This window comes from Chenopodium quinoa, unplaced genomic scaffold (assembly GCF_001683475.1).
Source record: "Chenopodium quinoa cultivar QQ74 unplaced genomic scaffold, ASM168347v1, whole genome shotgun sequence".
In the NCBI taxonomy this organism is placed as follows: domain Eukaryota; kingdom Viridiplantae; phylum Streptophyta; class Magnoliopsida; order Caryophyllales; family Amaranthaceae; genus Chenopodium; species Chenopodium quinoa.
The window spans coordinates 8,663,688-8,684,581 of record NW_018743252.1 but is presented as its reverse complement, the minus strand read 5'-3'; the positions used below and the strand labels follow the sequence as shown (position 1 = coordinate 8,684,581).

Here is a 20,894-nt window from a genome sequence, read left to right as displayed (position 1 = left end):
TTGAGGCGTTCACCCATATGAACTATCTCAGCCGGACCCCCAAGGCAAGCGGTACCGGCTGGTACCAAATAACGAGCCACAAGGGTTACCTAATGACTAGGGGCAAAGAAAATAAATGGATGGATTGGAGAAACACCTTCCTCATCATTGCCAGCCCTGACCGGTTGCTGAACAAGCGCTAACATAGGTGGAACAAGGATTAGCCTCTTCTAGCAGGCGGTCGCAGCATGCCGCCTGTTCCCCGTAAGGCTCGGGAAGAGATCCTTGACCGAGGACTCTTCAAAGTAGAGATTAGGGAAAACTCTACTACTGGGGTACGAGAGCAAGTGCCCCTAAACTGCGTCCCAGAGTTTCAATGGCTCTATGACGAGTTTTTTCTGGCCGCTTGCGGCCTTAGCAGTCGGTCCTCCAGAGGTAGCCGGCCTCTTTAATATGTGTACACTTCTTTTGGCTTGTTTTCGAATTTTTTCTAACTCTTTGTGGTTCTTGTTTGTAGTTGAAGTTATGGACCAAATTTCCGCATCTAAGAAGGCGGCTGCCTTGCTGCGAGCCTCCATCATGCAACAGAAGCGGACCTCTTCTGATTCTCCTGCCAAGGAGACGCCCATAGTGAGTTTCGAGCCTTAGAACTTGTCTTGAAAGACTACTTATACTCGTATTGACCATTCATCTTTTTCACAGGCGGGCACTTCCAAACCCTCCTCTTCTCAGCAGCCAGATACGAAGGCTCTCAAGCTGACGATTGGGAGCTCTCCTGGCTCAGCCCAGAAGCAGTCGGCTGACAAGCAGCCAATCACCCCACAAAGTGTGGGGAAACCATCACAAGTCCTCAGTCGGCCGCCGAGAGGTATAAAACTGCTCTGCTAGACTTGACTTATTTCTTCATCGCTTTCTTCACATTTTTGATGTTTTCTCTTTTTTGGATGCAGGCGGCCCTCAAGAACCGGACTTGGTCCAAATGGCCAAGTCTATGATTAAGGTCGTCCCTCAAGAGGAGAGGGATGCGGTCAAGGGAGTCAGCACCCTTGACCTAGACGGCATCATGGGTCTCCTTTCTGAGGTAGACTTGGAATAATTTTAAAGTATTAACTTTGCATGCCGCCTGTTATTCTCAAATGTGACGCTTGTTTTTCCTTTTTTCAGACTATGCTGAGAGTACACGGCCTCCGAAGGCCGATTAGCGCCAAGAACAAAGAGGTAAGGGCTGCTAAAGCTATGGCCGCCTTTGACGTTGATAAGGAAATGTTTCAAATTGCCCAAAATGAAATTTTGACAACTGATATTCTTTATTATCAGGCGCAGGCCACTTCCACTATTCGCGCTCAGTTGGAGGCGGCCAAGAAGAAGAATAATGAGCTGGAGGCGACTGTGAAGGGTCTCCGAGATGAGCTGAAGCCGCTTAGGCATAAGATGACCCATTTTGAGGCCATGGAAAAATCCTTGGCGGCTGTCAAAGACCGCCTGCAAAAGCAGGAGAAGAGCCTCACTGACGAGCTCTCGGCCAAGGCCGAGAAGGAAAAAATTGAGTTAGTCCAAGCCATGATGGACGACTCGGCTCAAATCAAGAAGATGACTTGGACGACCCTCTTCCCAAAAGCTCACTATGCCGCATGGGAGAAAAGTTCAACGCTTGTACTGAATCGTACAACCAACAAATTATGAGGCAGGCGGCTGAGGAAGACAAGGCGGTTGAGTCCAGCTTAGAAGAGGAAGAGGAGAAGGTGGCCTTGCGGCCGATTGAGGTGGATGCGTCTAAAGAAGCTGCTCCTGATGCCGAGACAAGTAATAAGGATGCCTCCCAGAACCAGGCGTCCCTTGCTGATCAGGCGGCAGTCAATACTGAAACCCTGCCTCAATCTTAAAGCTTTTATGTCTTTACTTTTTCTTCGGCCCGCGCGCCGTTTGTTCTTGTATCATTTTACCCGGCCAGGGGGCCGGGGTATTGAATATTTTGCTGGTCTTTATGGTCGGCTGTTTATATGAATTTGGCGACCATCTTTTGGTCGTCTTTGCTCATTGAATTTTGCTTTATGCTTTATTTTTGAATATTTTGCTAAGTGTCGAGGATCCTTGATATCCGCTTGCATGTCATACCGACTGTTTCGGCTAGCCATGTATTTAATATTTGTAAGCCAAAGATTGCGAACAGGTACAAAGTACCGACTTCCTATGCCCCTAGACGACTGGTTGTCTTGGTTCTAGATTAGGCGATCAGTCGACCATTTACCCAGTCGGACCCCAACATATTTTAGGCAATACGTTAGGTTTGTTTAACTTTTTCAAGTTAGAAAGGAACAGGCCGCTTATAACTAGCCCGCTTGTTTGTTAAGATAAGAATAGTTCTTGAGTCCTTGTTTGCCAAAAAGCAGTCGACCTGCGAACCAGATTTTCAAACGTGTTTGGTTTGAAAAGAGATCATCTTAGTAGGGTCGGGGTACGAGAGCTCTAGTTTGCCTTTAGGCAGGCGGACTCGTCATACCTTTTGAATCCTTACTAAGTATGAGAGAGTGACTTATGGATAATCTTTAAGGTTACCCACTCGTCATCTTTTATGTTTGAGAAGTAGAGAAACCAGGCGGCAGATGTCGGCTGGTCCCCTTGATTCACCAATTTTGTTGGCTATTTACTCAAGAGGTACCGGCTGTACTTATCCCAAGTAATACAGACGGTTATCCGACTCGGATGTTAACTGCTAACACTTGTTTGGTTTAGTGTTAGAGTTATCCTTGTCTCAAAAACGGCTACGTGGTTGTCCTTGGGGACAGTCGTCTAGGTGTCGTGTAATTAGTTTATAGAACAATGTTCCACCCAAAAGGGAGCTGCTCTCTGCGACGAATTTCATCCCGAGGGATGCCGCCGGACGCCTGCTATGATGTTGGGACAGGTCGTATTAGTTTAAAGATAAGATCAGCTGGCTGGGCACCTGGTCTGATCATTCGGCCATAGGCCTTAGGTAGTTCATGGCGAACTAAATATAGGAGAGTAGCCGACTGTATAGCTACAGGCGGCGTGCCCTTCTTAATTGAATGCACATTTGAGTAAAATGGAGAGTAGCCAACTGTTTTATCAGTTGGCATGCCCCTAAATTGATAGAAAAAACGGAGAGTAGCTGGCTGCTCATGGAACAGGCGGCATGCCCCTCATAATACAAAATAGATGAAGCAAAGTAGCAAACTTTTATTAGCAGCTCTTAGCTGTTTACATCATTCAAAAATAATATTTCTTTAGATTATCTACATTCCAGGTTCGAGGCAAGGGTTGGTCGTCTGGTGTTTCCAGGCGGTAGGTGCCGTCCCGGACCTCTTCATAGATTCGCTAGGGTCCTTCCCAGTTGGGAGTTAATTTGCCTGACTCATTAGCCCTACCAACTGCTTCCATCTTTCCTAGGACAAAGTCCCCCACTTTGAGTGGACGCCTGTGCACTCTTTTGTTATATGACCTTGTCATTCTCAGGCGGTAGATTTCATGGCGCAGAGCTGCATTGCCCCTTCGTTCTGGAAGTGAGTCTAATGCCAGGCGCATGGACTCCCAGTTCGCCTCTTCATCATACAACATTATTCGAAGAGTCGGCTCGTAGTGTTCAATTGGAAAAACAACTTCTGCACCATAGGTTAGGAGGAATGGAGTTTCTCCAATCGACCCTTTTTCAGTCATCCTAATGGCCCAGAGAACATGTGGTAGTTCGTCTTCCCATAGGCCGCCTACTCGTTCAATCTTCTTCTTAAGACCGTCTGAGATGATCTTATTGAAAGCTTCTACTTGGCCGTTTGCTTGAGGACGGCCGACTGATGCAAAGCAGTGTGAGATGCCTTGGTCTCCCAGCCAATTTTTGAGAACAAATGTCTCAAATTGGGGACCATTATCAAAAACCATAGACATGGGCACCCCAAACCGAGTGATGACATTTTTCCAGATGAATGAGATCACATCCTTCGTCTTGATTCCCTTAACAGCCTCAACCTCAACCCATTTGGTGAAATAATCGACTGCAACATGTATGTACTTCTTGCCGCCTGTAGCAGGCATATAGGGACCTAGGATATCCATGCCCTACTTAGCAAACGGTAGTGGGCTATGGATGGCAGTGAGATCAGTAGCCGGACGGTGAATTAATTTGCCAAACCTCTGACACCTGTCACATTTTTTCACCATCTCCATGGCGTCTGCTTCTAAGGTAGGCCAAAAGTAACCCTGCCGCCTTGCTCGTTGAGCAAGCGACCTGCCGCCTACATAAGAGGCGTAGTATCCAGAGTGCAGATCTTCTAAGACCTCTCGTCCTTTTTCTGGGGTAACACATTTCAAGAGGGGTTGAAGGTACCCTTTCTTGAAGAGTTCCCCCTTTCGCATCTCAAAACTGGACGCTCGCTTTTTCAGTATAGCCGCCTGGTAATGATCATCCGGCAAGGTGCCGTCTGTTAAGTATGCCCTGATTGGGTCCATCCAGGTTGAACTTCAATCTAGAATTCCAATAGGATCTTCTTCAATACTTCTCTTCTCCATAACTTCCCAGAAGACGGTTCTTGGAGTATCACAGGAGGCCGAGGAGGCCAACTTTGAGAGAGCATCCGCCTGGTTATTTTCAGACCTGGGCACCTGAGTCAGATAAAACTCTTCAAGTGACCCAACCGCTTGTCGTATCGCCTGCAAATATTAAATCATGGCCGGATGGGTTGCTTCGTATTCGCCATTATACTGACTCACTATCAATTGTGCGTCAGAGCAGACGTCTATTCTTCTTGCCCTAGCCGCCTTGCACATGCGGATACCGGCCAGTAAAGCTTCATATTCTGCCTTGTTGTTCGAGGATTGGAAATTAAAACGTAGAGCATACTCATACCTGTCGCCTTCTGGCGACTGACATATGAAGCCTGCTCCACAACCATTTGAGGTGGAGCTCCCGTCCAGATAGACCTTCCAGACTTGGTCTGGAATTTGAGAATCAGAGGGCCGAGTCATTTCCACAATAAAATCAACAAATGCTTGCCCCTTTACTGCTTTTCTTGGCTCGAATGTGATTTCAAGGCTCTGAATCTCTATTGCCCATTTGATCATTCGGCCTGACAACTCCATGGTTGTGAGTGGCCGCTTGATTGGCTGATCTGTGTATACGACGACTGAATGTGCCAAGATATAAGGCTTCAATTTTCTAACGGCCATGAAGAGAGCAAGACCAAATTTTTCCACTAGGGGGTACCTCAACTCGACATTTTTCAATACATGACTAACAAAGTAGACCGGGAGCTGGCAACCGTCTCTTTCAGCAATGAGGACGGCGCTTAGAGCATGGTCAGATACTGCAAGATACATGTAGAGCACTTCTTTGGGCAAGGGACTGACCAGCCTTGGTAAATAATGTAGATGGACTTTTAGTTTTTGGAAGGCCGCTTCAGCATCCGGCCCCCATTCAAACCTTGCTTTCTTCTTTATTGCCTGAAAAAAGTAAAGGCACTTGTCGCCTGATCGGCTGAGAAATCTTCCCAAGGCCGCCAAACAACCTGTTAACTTCTGAACCTCTCGGGCGGTGCGAGGCGACTGCATGTTAATGACCGTCTGCACTTTCTCAGGGTTCGCCTCTATACCTCTCTGATTAATGAGGAATCCGAGAAACTTCCCAGACTCAACCCCAAAAACACATTTCTTGGGATTAAGAATGACATGGTGCCGCCTGAGTGTGGTGAATGTTTCTCGTAGGTTCGCCAGATGATCCGTCTGAAGTTTGGACTTAACAATCATATCATCTATGTATGCCTCGACATTCCTTCCAATTTGGTCGAAGAAGACCGTGTTTATCATTCTTTGGAAGGTGGCCGGGGCGTTCTTCAAACCAAACGGCATGACCGTGTAGCAATACAGCCCTTAATCAGTGACGAAGGTCGTCTTCTCTTGATCTTTCTTCCACAACGGAATTTGATGGAAGCCAGAGTAGGCGTCCATGAAGCTCATTAAAGCGTGGCCGGCTGTTGAGTCGACCAGACTGTCTATCTTAGGCAGTGGGTAGCTGTCTTTTAGGCATGCTTTGTTTAAATCAGTGTAGTCAACACACATGCGCCAGGTACCATTCGGCTTTTTAACTAGTACAACATTTGCAACCCAGTCAGGAAAGTAACATTGCCGAATGAACCCTGCATCAAGCAGCTTTTTAACCTCGGCGGCAGCCGCCTGACTTCTTTCTTCACCATGGTTCTGCTTCTTTTGCCTGACCGGCTTCTTTTTCGGATCCACGACCAATTTATGTACAGCCAGGTCAGGACTGATACCTGGCATTTTGTGAACTTCGAATGCAAAGATATCCTTGAATTCCTTCAAGAGTTGGTGAAAATTTTCACCCAATACTTTAAGAGCAGTCGTCCCTACTTTAACTGTTCGATCAGGACGTGAGTCGTCCAGGACAACATCCACGTGTTCGCCAGCCGGCTGAGGGAGGAATTCGTCCGACTGCTCCTCTGCTAGTAATTGCTATCTTTTTTCTTTTCTCTCGGCCCCCAGTTGGGTAGCCTTTCTTTTCTTGCCGCCTGCTACTTGGGCAGGCGCATGCTCCTTGATGAGCTCAAGGTCAATTTTTTCACCACTTGGGCCAGCAGTCGCCACAGTGGGTTTGATATCCGAGAGGTAACACTTTCGTGCCATCTTCTGATCTCCCCTTAGGGAATCGACTATTCCATCATCCCTCTCAAATTTGAGCAGCATAAGAGAAGGGATAATGACAGCTTTGGAGTTGTTCAGGGTGGGTCGTCCTAAGATCATGTTGTAGGCCGACAGTTCTTCAACTACGAAGAACCGAACCACCATGTGACGGCCCTCCCCTTTCTTACCCAGACGGATGGGTAGATCCACTCGTCCCACTGGGTGTACAACACTTCCTCCAAACCCCACTTAAGGGTGAGATACCGGATGTAGGTAGTCGGTTTTGTACTTGAGCTTTGCCAAGCACTTGTTGCTGATGAGATCAGAGGAACTGCCGGTATCTATGAGGATCCGGCCAACTCTTTGGTTGGCCACCTTACATTTAATGACAATGGGGTCATCATGCGGCCCCTAAACAACTCCCAGATCCTCTTCTGTGATGACAATTTCTGGGAATGAACTCTTGGCTGTCCGTCCTTGGTGAACGGAATTAACATCTAACCGCCTGATATTGTCTTTGTTGCCCCTAATAGTGGGGCCGCCTCCTGAGAAGCCGCCTACTATAGTGTAGACGACTGCGTCATCAGTATCAGAACTGTCAGCCGGCCTGTGATTCTTCTTGGCCGACTGCTTGTGCTTGGGGGGAGCATTCCCCTTGGACTTCTTGACATAGGAGTCAAGGTTGCCTTTTTTCAGCCAGGCGGTCCAGGTAGCGCATGAAGCTTATACATTCATTGGTTTCATGACCAATATCCTCATGAAAATGACAGAACTTATCTTGGTTCCGATTGCTTGCAGAACCCTTCATGAGGGTCGGCTTCTTGATTGAGATCCGGCTCTTGATTTCTTTGAGGATAGCTTGGCTATCTTTGTTGAACGCATACTTGGGAGAGTATGGTTTGAATTCTTTCTTCTTCTTCTGGGCTGGCTGTCTAGAGGAGTCGCCCGCCCAGACTTCTTTTCGCTTTTTCTCATCTTTATTTGCCGACTGCTTTGGTCGGCTGTCTTTTTTGTCAGACCTCCTTCCATCCGACTGTTTTCCAGTGTTACAGAGGTCAGTCGCCTGTATGTAGGCTTTAGCTTCAATCAGTGCTTCTTGGAGAGTCGCAACCCTCTTTCAGACCAAGTCGAACTTGAAGGTCGACCCATCCTTAAGACCTCTGAAAAAGTCAGTGTAGGCTACCTCATCCGGCAGCCCTTGTATTTGAATTCTCATCAGGTTAAATCGCCTGATGTAGGAACAGAGTCCCTCCTTCTCACCCTGCTGAATGGTCCCTAAGTCAAGGGTCGTCTTTTTAGCAGGAATGTTCATAGCAAAATTGGAGGTGAACAAGTAGGCAAGTGTCTTGAAATTATTCACATAACCAGTCGACAGGTTGCCGAACCACTGTTGTGCGATTCCCTTGAGAGTCGCTGGGAAACACTTTCACCAAGTGGGATCATCCAACCCTTGGAGGTACATTAGGTTGGTGAACGCCATTAGGTGATCTTCTGGGTTAGTAGTGCCATCATAGGCGCCTACTAACACATTCTTCACTTTGGCCGGCTGGGTGGCCTCAATAATTTCCTTGGAGAAGGCGGACGGCTGTTCTCCAAGTCTGAGCAACCGTAGTTGCCAATCCAATGGTTGGGCGTTCCTTGCCGCCTGCCCTCCAAACAAAGGAGGCTGCAAGAAGTGTTGTTGTTGCGGTACGAATGGTACATTTGGTACCGATTGTTCTTTATGAAATCCGGACCGACGGGAGGTGTCGCCTGTCTGACTGTCATAGTTTTATTGGGAATACCTCATGGAGGTATTATGAAGACTGTCGTGAAAATCGGACGTAGAGGCCGACTCTGACAGTTGGTCATTCTTCTTCTGCTCTAATAACAGTCGAGCATCTGAGTAAGTTTTCTTTGATCCATCCGCTTGGACATGACAAATGGGCTTTCTTTTCCCTGGTGAGGGAAAGCGATACTTTGTTAAGTCGATCACAGGCGGCTCCCACTTCCTAGAATTAGGGTGAGGAGTCGCCTCTTGACCTTGTACAGGCTTCCTTCTTCCAGGCTGAGAAGGTTTTCTAGCCGACTGCTCCTTGGAGGGAGCAGGCGTCTTCTTATTGATGAGATCCTGAATCTCCCCTTTGAAGCTATTCATAAAAGTCATGAGTTCACTTCTAGTGATGGGAGCTGATCCCTCGGCCGCCTGTTGATGATCAAGCGGCTAGCCGGCAGGTTTACTAGATCCAACCTGGCAATCTTTTCGTTCCTTCTTTTTCAGAGGAACGGGTTCGTCGAGCTCGCAAGGTCCCGTCTGGGCCCGTATGAGTCTCAACCTCAACCTCATATTCAATATCCTGGTCACTATAGACCTGAGGGTCGTTCGTAGGACGCCTCTCGCTCTGAGTTAGTACAGACTGTGATTCCATCTCGAAAGTACTCTCCCCACAGACGGCGCCAAAATATTTCGGGGTTTTTTGATGTCCTGCGGGAGAGTTACAATTCCGGGACTGGTATCCGTGCGCCTGTACCTGCAAAACAACGGAGACTCCTTGTGGTGGGAGTTCCGCCTTCGACGATCAAGTTAGTACTTGCTTAAGGAGTGAATAGTGCGGAAAGCAAAGGTGGGAGATCTGGTTCCTGTAGGGGAGGAGTGATCAATGTGTTTAAGTTTCTCTAGGTGAGAGTAATTATGTTGCTTAATCCCCCTTAATGAGGATTAATTAGAGTATTTATAACTTAGGAAAACGTGCCAATAACTAGGTTTAGGTTAACCTAGGGCTGACTGGGCTTCCCTTGCAGGTGGCCGTTTGGCTTATTTGGCATACGGAGGCCACGTGGCGTGACACAAATGGTCCATGGTGGACAGATCAACTCCTGACACGTGGCAGACTTCTATTGGCCCATGTAGCGGACACTTGGCAGAGCCTGAATGGTCCACTTGTCAGATGGTGATTGGTAGAGAAAAATCCCCTAATCAAACTTCATGTAACAAATTCATTGCCAGGCTCAAATATTAGTTTTTACAAAGAAAAATTAGATTGCAAACCATAGGACATGCATGAGTTTTATACTTTGCGAGTCAAAATAAACATAATTTTGTAAGTTTGACTTGGATTGATGAGAACCAAATTTATTTATTTATATATATATTAGAACTTTTTTTTTTTTTTTTTTTTTTTTTTTTTTTTTTTTTTTTTTTTTTTAGGATTGAACTTTTTTGCGTGTATCAGACCGAATCAGATTAGACGTAACTTGTGGCATATGGTGGTCAAATTACCATCCCTAATTATCCCCAAGAAGAGAGACGGGCTAATCTTTGCCCACACTCCATTGGCTAATTATTGGCCACTTGGCCAGTATAGGCGCTGTTTTTTGCAGCCTCACTTCCACTTTGCATCGCAAAACTCCTCCAATTTAGGCGGAGATGCGGTCCATACCACTAGGCGGCGTCGGCATCACACTAACGCCGACTTCCAACGCCGCTTCCTGTAAATCTTCCATCTCTCCCACCTTCAACACCACCAAACTACGTCTTCCTTCTTCCTTCATCTCACCCCACTTCTCTCATCATTTCTTTCTTTCTTCGTCTTCTCCGCCCCCCAATTTCCAAGGTATATATGTATACAGTAGTGTTTTTTTTTTTTTATTTTTTATTTTTTTTTTACTAGTTTCATTCTGTATTACTCCAAATTATGCTAATTTTTTTGTTCAATTTTCCCCTTTTTAACTTTCATTGATCATTGACTTGTGTTTTTATTATAGACATGTGATTAGCAATAATGGGTGTCAATGGATTTCATAGAATTTTGGGTTAGTGAATTTGTAGCTCAAGTAATTTAGTATTAGTTGGCCCTTTTTGGTTGAAGGGATTTGAGTCATTTGACTGAAAATGAGGCTATTGTGCCTGTCTATTGAACAACTTGGCTTTTACATTTGTGTTAGTTATGGCAAAACAAGCAGATATATAATTCATACTAGCTCAATGCAGCAAAGTTGAAGTGGGTGTCTAAGGTGTTTTCTATTTGCGTGTGTGAATTCCCTTTTTTTTTTCTTACAAGCATGCCTTTTAGATTAACAATGCGTTTTGTGTGTGGCTGGCCAAACCATCCGGCTGATATTAAAAGAACAAAGTAACCCCTATAACACTGAACGAGTAACCCTATAACACTAATGAAGTGACCCCATGATGGTTAGTGTGGCCAGCCACATATAGAAGTTGGTGTTAGACCAATCCCATATTCCTTAGACGACCAAATTCTGAAAATTTATTTAGAGTTTACTAATACTTCTATTTCAAAATATGTTAACAAATTGACTTTTGGCACTATTCATTTACCTTAATTTTACCATAATTTTCTACTAATATATACTATCAACTAATATTATGGCCAAACTATGTACATGTGACATGCGCCGTAGATCCTTGTAGATTGTAGTGTCGATATTGTTTTGGGTGGAAAGACGAACTTACATAGTTACATAGCATCAGAAATGATCCTTGTAGATTGTAGAGTTGATATTGTTTTGGGTGGGAAGACTAACTTACATAGCATCAGAAATGAGAATGGGTCTAATATCTTGCCCTTTTCAATTATTGTCAGTGTTAAAACGATGATTTTTCTGTGTTGTCACAATTATTGTCAGAAATGAGAATGGGAATGGCAAAAGTTAACTTATTAAAATGATGATTTGTCAGTGTTGTCACAATTGTGCATATTGTTGAAAATATGTTAGTAGATTTATTGTAGGTAGTTGATGCATATAGTAATCTCCCTGTTTTATCGTTTCTGAAATTTCCTGCTTGGAGATGATAAATTGTAACTTAATTGTTCATATACCTTGGTGGTTGTGGTCTCAATTCTAGGAGCTTGCCTGGCTAGTCAAATTGCAGACTTGTTTCCATCTGTCACACCTGAGGTAGTTGTTCGAGAAGCTAGATTGGATGACAGTTGGGAAGTGGTTGAAACACATTGTAGCTCCTTCTTCCCTGAATATTCCTTCCCTTTGGACTTTGTAATGAGGATCGATAGACTCATTGCAATGATATTTGGATTTCCTGTTCCTCATGGTTGCAAAAGGACTTGCTTGGTCGCAGTTGTTGGTAGCTCTACAAACACCTTCTACATTGAGAGTGATGATCTCAAATTTGGTGGATTTGATGCGAAATTCTCTCTAAATAAAGGTCATGTTGCGGGAATCTTAACTGTGGACACTGTTGCTGATTTCTTACCTAGAAAAGGATCTTTGAGGCAACGAAGGTGCATTCTGTTTAACCTTTGGCTTTTGTGTTTGGATATGTGCATTTCATAACTCTAATTTCTTTCCAAAAAAACAGAAATTGGAAAATAGCATACTTTAATCTTAATTTTGTTAAGTGATTGATTCGTGCATTAAACACAAATACCCAATACTTCAATATTCTTCCAACCACTATGTTTTTTATAAACCACTTTTTTGTGTAAAAATATTTTAAATAGGCAAAAGAAAAGAGAGAATTATTGGATGTGTGCTCATTAATGGGCTTAATATTTGAATAAAGGATAGAAAAGAGAGAATTATTGGATGTGTGCTCATGAATGGGCTTAATATATGAATTTCAAGGACTAACAATTAGGCCATCATGAGTCAAGTGCGTATGTATTTCAATATAAATAGCTTAGGCAAATAATCTTCTAAAAGTCATGACACTACATCCTGATTTCATAAAAGCACTCAAGTAAGTATATGTTTAACAAGAGCCAAGACTAGGTATAACATCTTGCATTGTTGCTTTGCATTAAGGTGTTCATATGTGTGTGTGATGTATTTGATAATGGGTAGTCATTTGCGCCTTATTTAGAACAATCAATCAATCAATCAATCAATCAAAGCCTTAATCTCATAATTGGGGTCCTTATTTAGAACAAGATCAATATAAATTTCACTAGTGGTGAGAGTTAAGGCGACTAAAATGTAGTAGAACACTCTTTGGAAAAACGGAATCAGATTAGGCTTTGAATTGCTTGATTCCCACACCATCTTATAGTTGTTTCAACTATCGTTTTGGATTGACACTTTGAATTTGGAATCTGTACATTACCTAGTATGCTCTTGATGAGGCAATTGGCTTGGTGAAGAAAGTTTTACAATACTAACGTTGGTTGGCTGTGATTTTTAATTTGATTTAAAATTTAGGCAATAAATATATAATGGAATGCTTTGAAATCTACTATAAAATGGTATTGGTTTGACCCAAAAATAATTATTGCTAGAGAACTTATGGTCCATATAGTTTAAGAGTGCTTGTTTTCTGAAATCATTAATTCCTTTTAAGTCTCTACTTTGTTTTTAAATATAAGGGAAAAATATGTTATTTGAAGTTTCCAGAAGTTTGCGCTCGTTAAGTATCATTGTATCTTTCAGTTTTTTTGTTCTTAAAAGTCATATTATATACTTTCTCTGTTCTTTTTTAATCACAACATTAGGGATATCATACTTGCAAATGGACATTTTAAAACATTAATATCTTAAAGGAAAAATTGTCAAAAATATTATGACTTTTGTATAGTCTTCCAAAAATTAAACGACCTCTTGATTTCCCAAAATAATACCAACTTTGGGGGTATCCGCTTTAAATAGTGCATGACCAGTTGGTAGCTTGCTTAATAGGTTAATTGTGACAAGTGGCACATTGTAATTGGTAGGATTTTTTTCTTTTTTTTTTATTAAAAATTTGACTGTAATTTTTGTAAAAAAAATCAAACATCCCTCTCATTGACCCCTCTCCTTGTGAGCCCCTTTCCCGGCCACCGCAACACCCTAGCCATCACCAACCTAGGCCACCACCATCTTATCTGCCCTTCTTCTCAGTTCTCACCCAACCATCCGTAGACAACCACCACCTCCCTTCTTAAAAATAATTGAGGGGAGGGGGAGTTTGGTCGGGGTGGGGGGAGGGGGCTGGTCAGGGGAGTTGGTCGGGCAGGGGGGAGTTGAGAGAGAAATTATAAGGCTGTAATGAGGTTATTTTTATAATTGTTTTGTGTATCATGCTGTTATTCAAGTTTTTTTGAAGTGATATATATAACAAGGCCATTGAATTATATCAGTACAATTTTCTTGTAGCGCTAAAAGTTTATAAATCATTTATCACTAGTGCTTTTTCAAGGCTTTTCCGTTTTGACCTTAAGTGGTCATTTAAGGATTGTTAAGGAACATCCTAGTTTCCACCATTTGTTGATTGTGCTATAGAGGCTTTAAAATTGGTAGAGTTTCTGAACTAGATTGATACGAACTAGAGAGAATTTTGACGAGTAGTTAACTTTTACTACATAGGTCACTTCTTGTTCAAAAATCCTGCAGGTAACATATTAATTATCATGTAAGTTGTTGAGAATAAAAGATTTAATATGGATTTTTGCTTGGGTAATACCGTAATGCATGGAAACAAAGAAAGAAATATAATCTATGTGTGGGGGACCCTGAGGTTTTTCACTCATTCATTGGTAGTTTCAACAATCCATCCTTTGATGATTGTGATTCTAATCTGTTAAAAATATGAATGGGGAGAACATCATTTTTGACTTGGAAAGAGCTCTTGTTTCTCTATCAACTTTTGACATCATTGTATTCAATTGAAATACTAGTGCAGGTTAAGATGGTTGAGTACTAGGACATTATTGTGGATAGAAAACATTGCAGGTACTGTCAATGCTATCTAATAGGTGCAAAGGTTAAACTGATTTATATCTATGAAATATGCATGAAATCTGAAATTTTACAATTGGACGACAAAAGTTCTAATGATTTCTCTAGATATGGATTATAGCATGTCCTGAAATTTGTATATCTGAAGCATGCCTTTCCTTGGAATGGTGCTCCTTTTTGATAGACTGTTTGTCACATGTTGACATGACTATGATTTATGGGTAATTGGGTATAGTACTAGAGTTAAAGGGGTGACTCCCAGGCTTCTGAAATTAGGTCTTAAGGGGTTTGAATTTCGGAAGGTGTAAAATACCAAGCAGGACAGGGAGTTGAAAGAATGACTCCCTTTGGCAGATGTGTGGGCATCAAGGAGGAAGCTGGATGAGAGGCATCTTCCAACTTCCTATAGAAGGCACTGATAATATTGGCTAGGTATCTTTTGTGAGTGTAATAAAAACTACCAACATCCCGTTTTGTAGTGGGTAATAAATAGAGATATTGGTAATGATTATGAGTAATTTTTATGAAGAACATTCCATGTCAATACAAGTAATGCTAGTCCCTCGAATTCCTACTTTTCTTCAAAAGTTTCATTATTGGATATGGAGTACTATTTTAAAGGTTACGGATATTGCTTGCTAATGGAAATTTGTGGGGAAAAACAAAACATGTTTAGGGGTAGAGTTTCATTCAAATGGTAATGAACATGAAATTTTGTAGCACAATTACAAAATAATTCATTACCATTCCCACAGTTAATGACCACTTATCAAACGTGCCGTAAGAGCTCATTGTCATCCTCTTACTTGGCTATGGAAGTATTCAATTGTCAGAATTTTATATACTTCGTATTTGATGTTTTTTAACGTGAGCATTAGGTTACCAAGCTAAGTTTGGTATAGTGGAAAGGAGAGCATCTTCCAACCATGAGGTTGGAAGTTCAATGCCCACTAGTGACAATTTGGGGGATGAGATTCCCTTACTTTCCTCGCACTCTCCCAAATTGTTTAGCCTGTTTCTTTTGTTGATATTGCTCTTATTCATTCTTATACGCACTTGATAACTTACACATGCACACTAATAAAGTAAAAAGCAGTTCGTTAACCAGCGGAGAACCCTATCAACAATAGTACTGTCTTTTTTTTTCTTACTTTTAGTGGTCAATGATAACAATGTTAGATGAAGTTGGGTCTGAATGTTAAGTCTAATTTCCGATTCCACATATAATGGCCTTTTTTTTTTTTTTTTTTTTTTTTTTTTTTTTTTTTTTTTTTTTTTTATTCTTCGAGTTATGAAGTTACTGAAGACATTTGACGGATTTTACAATTTAGCTGTCATTACTCATTAGTATAATTATACTCCCAGAATTTGGGAAGCTGTCTGATAATAGTGCTATGACAGGACGGGTATAGCATACATTTCAAATGTGGCAGTGCGAGAGAAGTTTCGACGCTTGGGGATAGCTAAAAGGCTCGTTGCCAAGGCTGAGGCTCAAGCTTGGACCTGGGGCTGCCATGCTGTTGCACTTCATTGTGATATGAAAAACCCAGGGGCGACAAACTTGTACAAGAGTCAGGGTTTTAAATGTATAAAAGTGCCTGAGGGAGCGAATTGGCCCCAACCCAAGACCTCTCCAGATATCCAATTCAATTTCATGATGAAGCTTGTAAGAGCTCCAACAACCTCCTCATAAGTTGTGCATATTTAAGAGATGTATATTAAAGAAAGGGGAGGTAATTAGGAACCATTTCTTGTACAAAATTTGCCTCACTTCTCGTATTTGTCTGTAAATGCCATGTGCTGCGTTCCACGGGACATGGCTGCTGTCTGTATAATCAAAGCTAGATTATTATTAATTTCACTTTCATTACCTAAACAAAAAAAGGAAAAAAAAAAAAAAAAAAAAAGCTCTTAACAGACCATCCCACCGTATGAAATTCGCTCAACAAGCCCAATTACACTCCGAATCAACAGTCGTGTATCAAACTGTACCCAATTACAGTAACATCCGTTACGCTTTTTAATGCAGGACATTGATCATGTTGAAATGAAAGATAGAGAGTTGTAGAAAGTTGACAAGTGTTATCTAAATCTATCTATACTTAGTATTTAAAAAGACAAATCATCATCTCCATTATGCCACATGTAAATTTTATTTTTCACCAACAGCACATGATACCTCATTTAATTTTTCTTTTTTTGATCCCCTTTCTCATATTGAAAAAACACTAGTTTAATTCAATACATGTATGAATGTTGTTTGGTTTACTTTCCCCCAACTTAATATATTTTATAATTACATTCAATTTTCACCCTTTCTTCTCCTTTATAAACTATTCATTTTTCAATAAAAACATATAATAAAATAAAGATTTATATTGTATACTGTTTTGGGTAAAAATACCCCCCGACCACGTGGCCCAATAAGATGGTGACACGTGTCACCTTAAGAGAGGATCAAAATGAACCTCTCCTTGGCTGACACGTGGCATCCCGAATCATTTGGAAAAAGACGGCCTTCAAGGCCCAATTCCCGAGATAGCCCACCATTCCTAGGTTTCCGTAACCTAGGATAGCGGCACAAATCCCAAGACCCTATAAATAGGGAGATGTTCCCACCTTGGGAGACATTCATACACATTTATTCAACACGAACAAACCAGAGCAGTCAATGATTGCAGATAATTAATTCTCACCTCAGAGAATATTCCCGATCTCGGAATCCGAGAAGATACTAGTTTACTTTCCACACTTTTTACATCTTTCGAACACATTCTAACTTGATCGTCGGAGGCGGAACTCCACCCAACTGGAGTCTCCGTTGTTTTGCAGGTACAGGCGCTCGGAATCCAGTCTTGGTGTTGTAACTCTCCCGAGGGACACATAAAACCTCGAAACATTTGGCGCCATCTGTGGGGAGAGTACCTCTAAAATGGCTTCAGAAAAACCTGTACCGCCTCCTAATGAGAAACGGCCTACGGCCGGATTTGAGGTCTATTCGGACCATGACACTGATGACGACTTTGAAGTCGAAACATATGTGGCCGCTGATGGGTCACTCAGGACTAGATGCACCCGTCCCATAGAAAGAAGGGAGCGGGGTGATGAACAAGCTGGTCCTAGTAAATCATCCGGACAACCGTTTGGACAACACCAGGCAGCAGAAGGCACAACACTAATTACTCGAGACGAACTCATGAAATTCATGACAAGTTTCAAGGGGGAAATCAAGGACCTGATAGACAAGAAGATGGTTGGCTCCAACAGGGGTCAGTCTGCAATACCCCGTATTTTTATATGTATTTTAATTTAAATAAGTATATCTTAAAGTATTTAAATAATTCGAAATGAATTATTTATGGTTTTTATTAATTTAAAAAGAATTATTTTAATTAAAAAGTTATTTTTAATATTTAATAATCTTGAAAATATTTTATTTTGTGATTTAAAAATATTGGGGCTTATTATTTTATAAAAAATAATTTTTAAAGACAATGGTATTTAAGGAAAGTCAAAATACTAGTTTGACTAGGAAAGAGATCATTAAGGGTAGTAAAAGAATTTTAAGTATGAGGGATATTGAGAGGGGGTATAAATACCCATCATATGCCTAAGGTGGAGTGCACCCAAAGGTAAACTCTCTCTCTCCTCTTATTTCCTTTTCCCCTTCCCCTTTAATTTATTTTATTTAATTTTAATCACCACCCACACATACACCATACACGCTGGTCGGCCACCACCACCAGCACTCGCCGGCAGCAGCAGCCACCGGGTGACGGCGGCAGCCAGCCTAGGTGGTTGTGTGTGCCAGTGGTTTACCAAAAAAAAAAAAACCTTTCTTTTTGATTTTTAATTTAAATCTACCTTAATCTAATTATTGTATTTGGGTTTTGTGATGATTTTAGGATGTTTAATAATAAGTATTTTGTATATAAATTTTCAGATTTAATTTTGAATTTAAAAAGCCCCAAAATGAAAACCCTAGATTTCTACATTTATGTATATTGATGGAATTTGATTGTGGGTAATTTAAATTATGGAAATAGGTGTTTTAAAACATAATTACAGCAATTTTATGAGTTTTAATTAAGCTGGAAGTTTTATATATAAGCTATAATTATGTTTCTTGAAAGGATTTTTAATTACCCATTAATTGGGAATAAAAGTAAGGGTTTTAAATAAAATTTTAGATTATCTTAGAGGGTTTATGAGTGATTTAAAGAGAGTATATATTGCTAAAAATTTGAGTGGAAGAGGTATTATTACTTCTTTGTAAGTGTGGTTTTTAGGAGACTTTCAAGTGAGTGATTTTATTTAATCGTGGCGATTTTGAGATCATATTCAAGGTACGTTCGCATATTAGTAATTATTTGAATATGTAGAAGCATGCTAGGCTTTGATTAGTTAATTCCAAGTAGTATCATGATAGGTATTGGTGGAATTTGTTGATTGGATTGATTTGGTGATTGATTATGAAATATGAATTTTTTGAAGTGAATTGTTGATTGGAATTAATTATGTTGGCATGTTGGCTGTGAACTATACTTTTATTATTGGCATGATAGTGGGCATGTTCAATTAAACTAAGTGTTTAATTTGGTTTGGAATATTGAAAAGAAATTTTATTATGGTTCATATAATTTTTTATTGATGCTATAAGCATGAGGAAGGAGCTATTTAAGTGACTATGTACACGAGGATTAAATTATATTTTTGGTGCCTAAGTGCACTTAAGGTGTTCTAAACACCGAGGGATAGGACTTGTGGTGCTTTATGCGCTTAAGGTGTTATTTAACACCGAGGTAGTTTAAAAAGGATTCAACATTAAATTTATGTGGTCACTAATTATTTAAGAATTAAATTGGTATGTTTGATTGCTTGAATGAATTATAATGTTTGATTGTGTTGTGGTTTGAGAGTCATCACCGAGTCTAACAATATATAAATAACGTAAAGTGAAAGAGATTACGCACCAAAACTCTTGGAACGTATATACCTTGAGTATGAACATATGGGGGGAGTTATGCGACTTTAATTTGACCATAACTTTTACTGGGAGTATAGGACGGTGTATTTTCCTTTTTATTATGCGCAGGAATTCCGCCACTTACGAGTGGTTTATTGTATACTGGCACGGTTAGCTCCCGTGTTAGTACCCCTTTATTGGGGCAGGTTTGGGGGAAACCCGTTCGATGCGTAATCAAAACTAAATGAACATTGGTATTAGTCTAGTTAGATGTTGAATGTTTTGTGTGCTTGTAAACAGGGGCAACACGGTAAGTTGTGTGTTGTTAGGATGAAAGCATGTTAGTGTGTTTTATTACGCTTATGTACCCAGCTTTGCTGATTGTGTGTTTGTATGTTTGTTTGGCCTTGTCTTTACCTTGTCCCTACGACGACCCATTTCTAATGGCGAGTAGTGGGGACAAGTAGAGAGAAGCTTTTAAGGTGATGAAGCATATTCATGAAGGGCATGAGTGAAGAGCGAATCATGCTTAGTTCTCATAGGAATATGATGTGTTTTATTTGCTTTGAATATTATTTATTTTATTATGATCATGAGACTAACGCAAAGGTTTTAATATTGATTAGGTTTTAAGGGCCTACAATGGTTCCAAGTTGTAGGTTGACTTTGTTTGACTTAGTTTGACTTTTACTTTCGTTTTTGACTCCTTTAAGTTGATTTGTTTTTAAATGGTTTTAAGACTGTATGCGAGTCTTTGATATTTTCCTTAGCCGTTTTCCACGGTGGCGGTAATGTCTTAGATTTTCCTTTTTCGTATTTTAAAAGGGCAAATTGGGTATTTTAAAGGAAAGGAACTTCTAGGGTGTTACAAAGTGGTATCTGGGAGCTTTGGTTGAGATTTTGTTACCGGTAAAGCTAAAAACGTATTTTAAAGTGTTTTGTTTTAAACTTGGCCAAGTGCTTATTGAATTAAATTATTTTAAAAGTGAGTTATCTTAACTTATTTTAATTTTTTGAAATTGGAAAATTTATTTATTTATTTTTTTTAGAAAAATCCAAAAATTTATTTATTTTTGGAAAAATCCGATTTTTTTTTTAATTAGGGCATCCGAAATTATTTATTTATTTATTTAGGGTCTCTGAAATTTTTTTATAAGTGGCCGAATATTTTGGTCTTTTTCGGGTTTATTTTGAAAATTAATTTTTCAAAGAGGAGTCAAAAATATTTTTAGTTTGTTCATTTTGCAGGAAAGCAAGGATTGAGGTAAGTATTATGTGTTAAAAGCTTTTAAAAGCATGTTGGTGAGCTTGGGTAGGAAAGAATTTGAGCATATAAGTTAGAAATAATCAAGTTCTTGTATGCATTAAATTTTAGGTTGTGATGTTTGGTCATGTGAATTGATTGAAAGCATGTGATTATATGATTAGAATAAGTGAAATTGTTTGATTGAACATTGAACCTAATTCATGCAAGAATTGTATTGTTTTTAATTTCTTTGGGAAGGGAATTCTTTTCTAAACCTTTTCCTTTTCAGGATGTCGATTCTTCCTAACAAACTTTCTGAAATTGGTACTCTAGTTAAGAAAGACTATGAACATCCGTTTGACTATGTCAACAGAATCCAATTCTATTGTG

The 20,894-nt window shown here is 40.6% G+C and overlaps 1 protein-coding gene across 2 annotated transcripts; it reads left to right on the top strand.

Annotated features, from left to right (window-relative positions):
- The first annotated feature begins 9,833 nt into the window (after positions 1-9,833).
- Positions 9,834-16,199, top strand: LOC110735174. 2 transcript variants are annotated; one of them, XM_021915349.1, is made up of 4 exons: positions 9,834-10,217; positions 11,471-11,864; positions 14,237-14,286; positions 15,694-15,835. In XM_021915349.1, the coding sequence occupies exons 1-4, from the start codon at positions 10,031-10,033 to the stop codon at positions 15,702-15,704; spliced, it is 642 nt and encodes a 213-aa protein (XP_021771041.1). In that variant the 5' UTR covers positions 9,834-10,030; the 3' UTR covers positions 15,705-15,835. The 2 variants fall into 2 exon arrangements, with proteins under 2 accessions (XP_021771041.1, XP_021771040.1); XM_021915348.1 differs by lacking the exon at positions 14,237-14,286 and having other exon boundaries at positions 9,844-10,217; positions 15,694-16,199.
- The last annotated feature ends 4,695 nt before the right edge of the window (positions 16,200-20,894 follow it).

What these genes read in the sequence shown, in the direction of transcription:
- LOC110735174 (XM_021915348.1), top strand. Translation starts at nt 10,031, where the DNA reads ATGCGGTCCATACCACTAGGCGGCGTCGGCATCACACTAACGCCGACT. An exon ending in TCCGCCCCCCAATTTCCAAG is followed by an intron (nt 10,218 to 11,470) that starts GTATATATGTAT and finishes TCTCAATTCTAG; the next exon opens with GAGCTTGCCTGGCTAGTCAA. An exon ending in GGATCTTTGAGGCAACGAAG is followed by an intron (nt 11,865 to 15,693) that starts GTGCATTCTGTT and finishes GTGCTATGACAG; the next exon opens with GACGGGTATAGCATACATTT.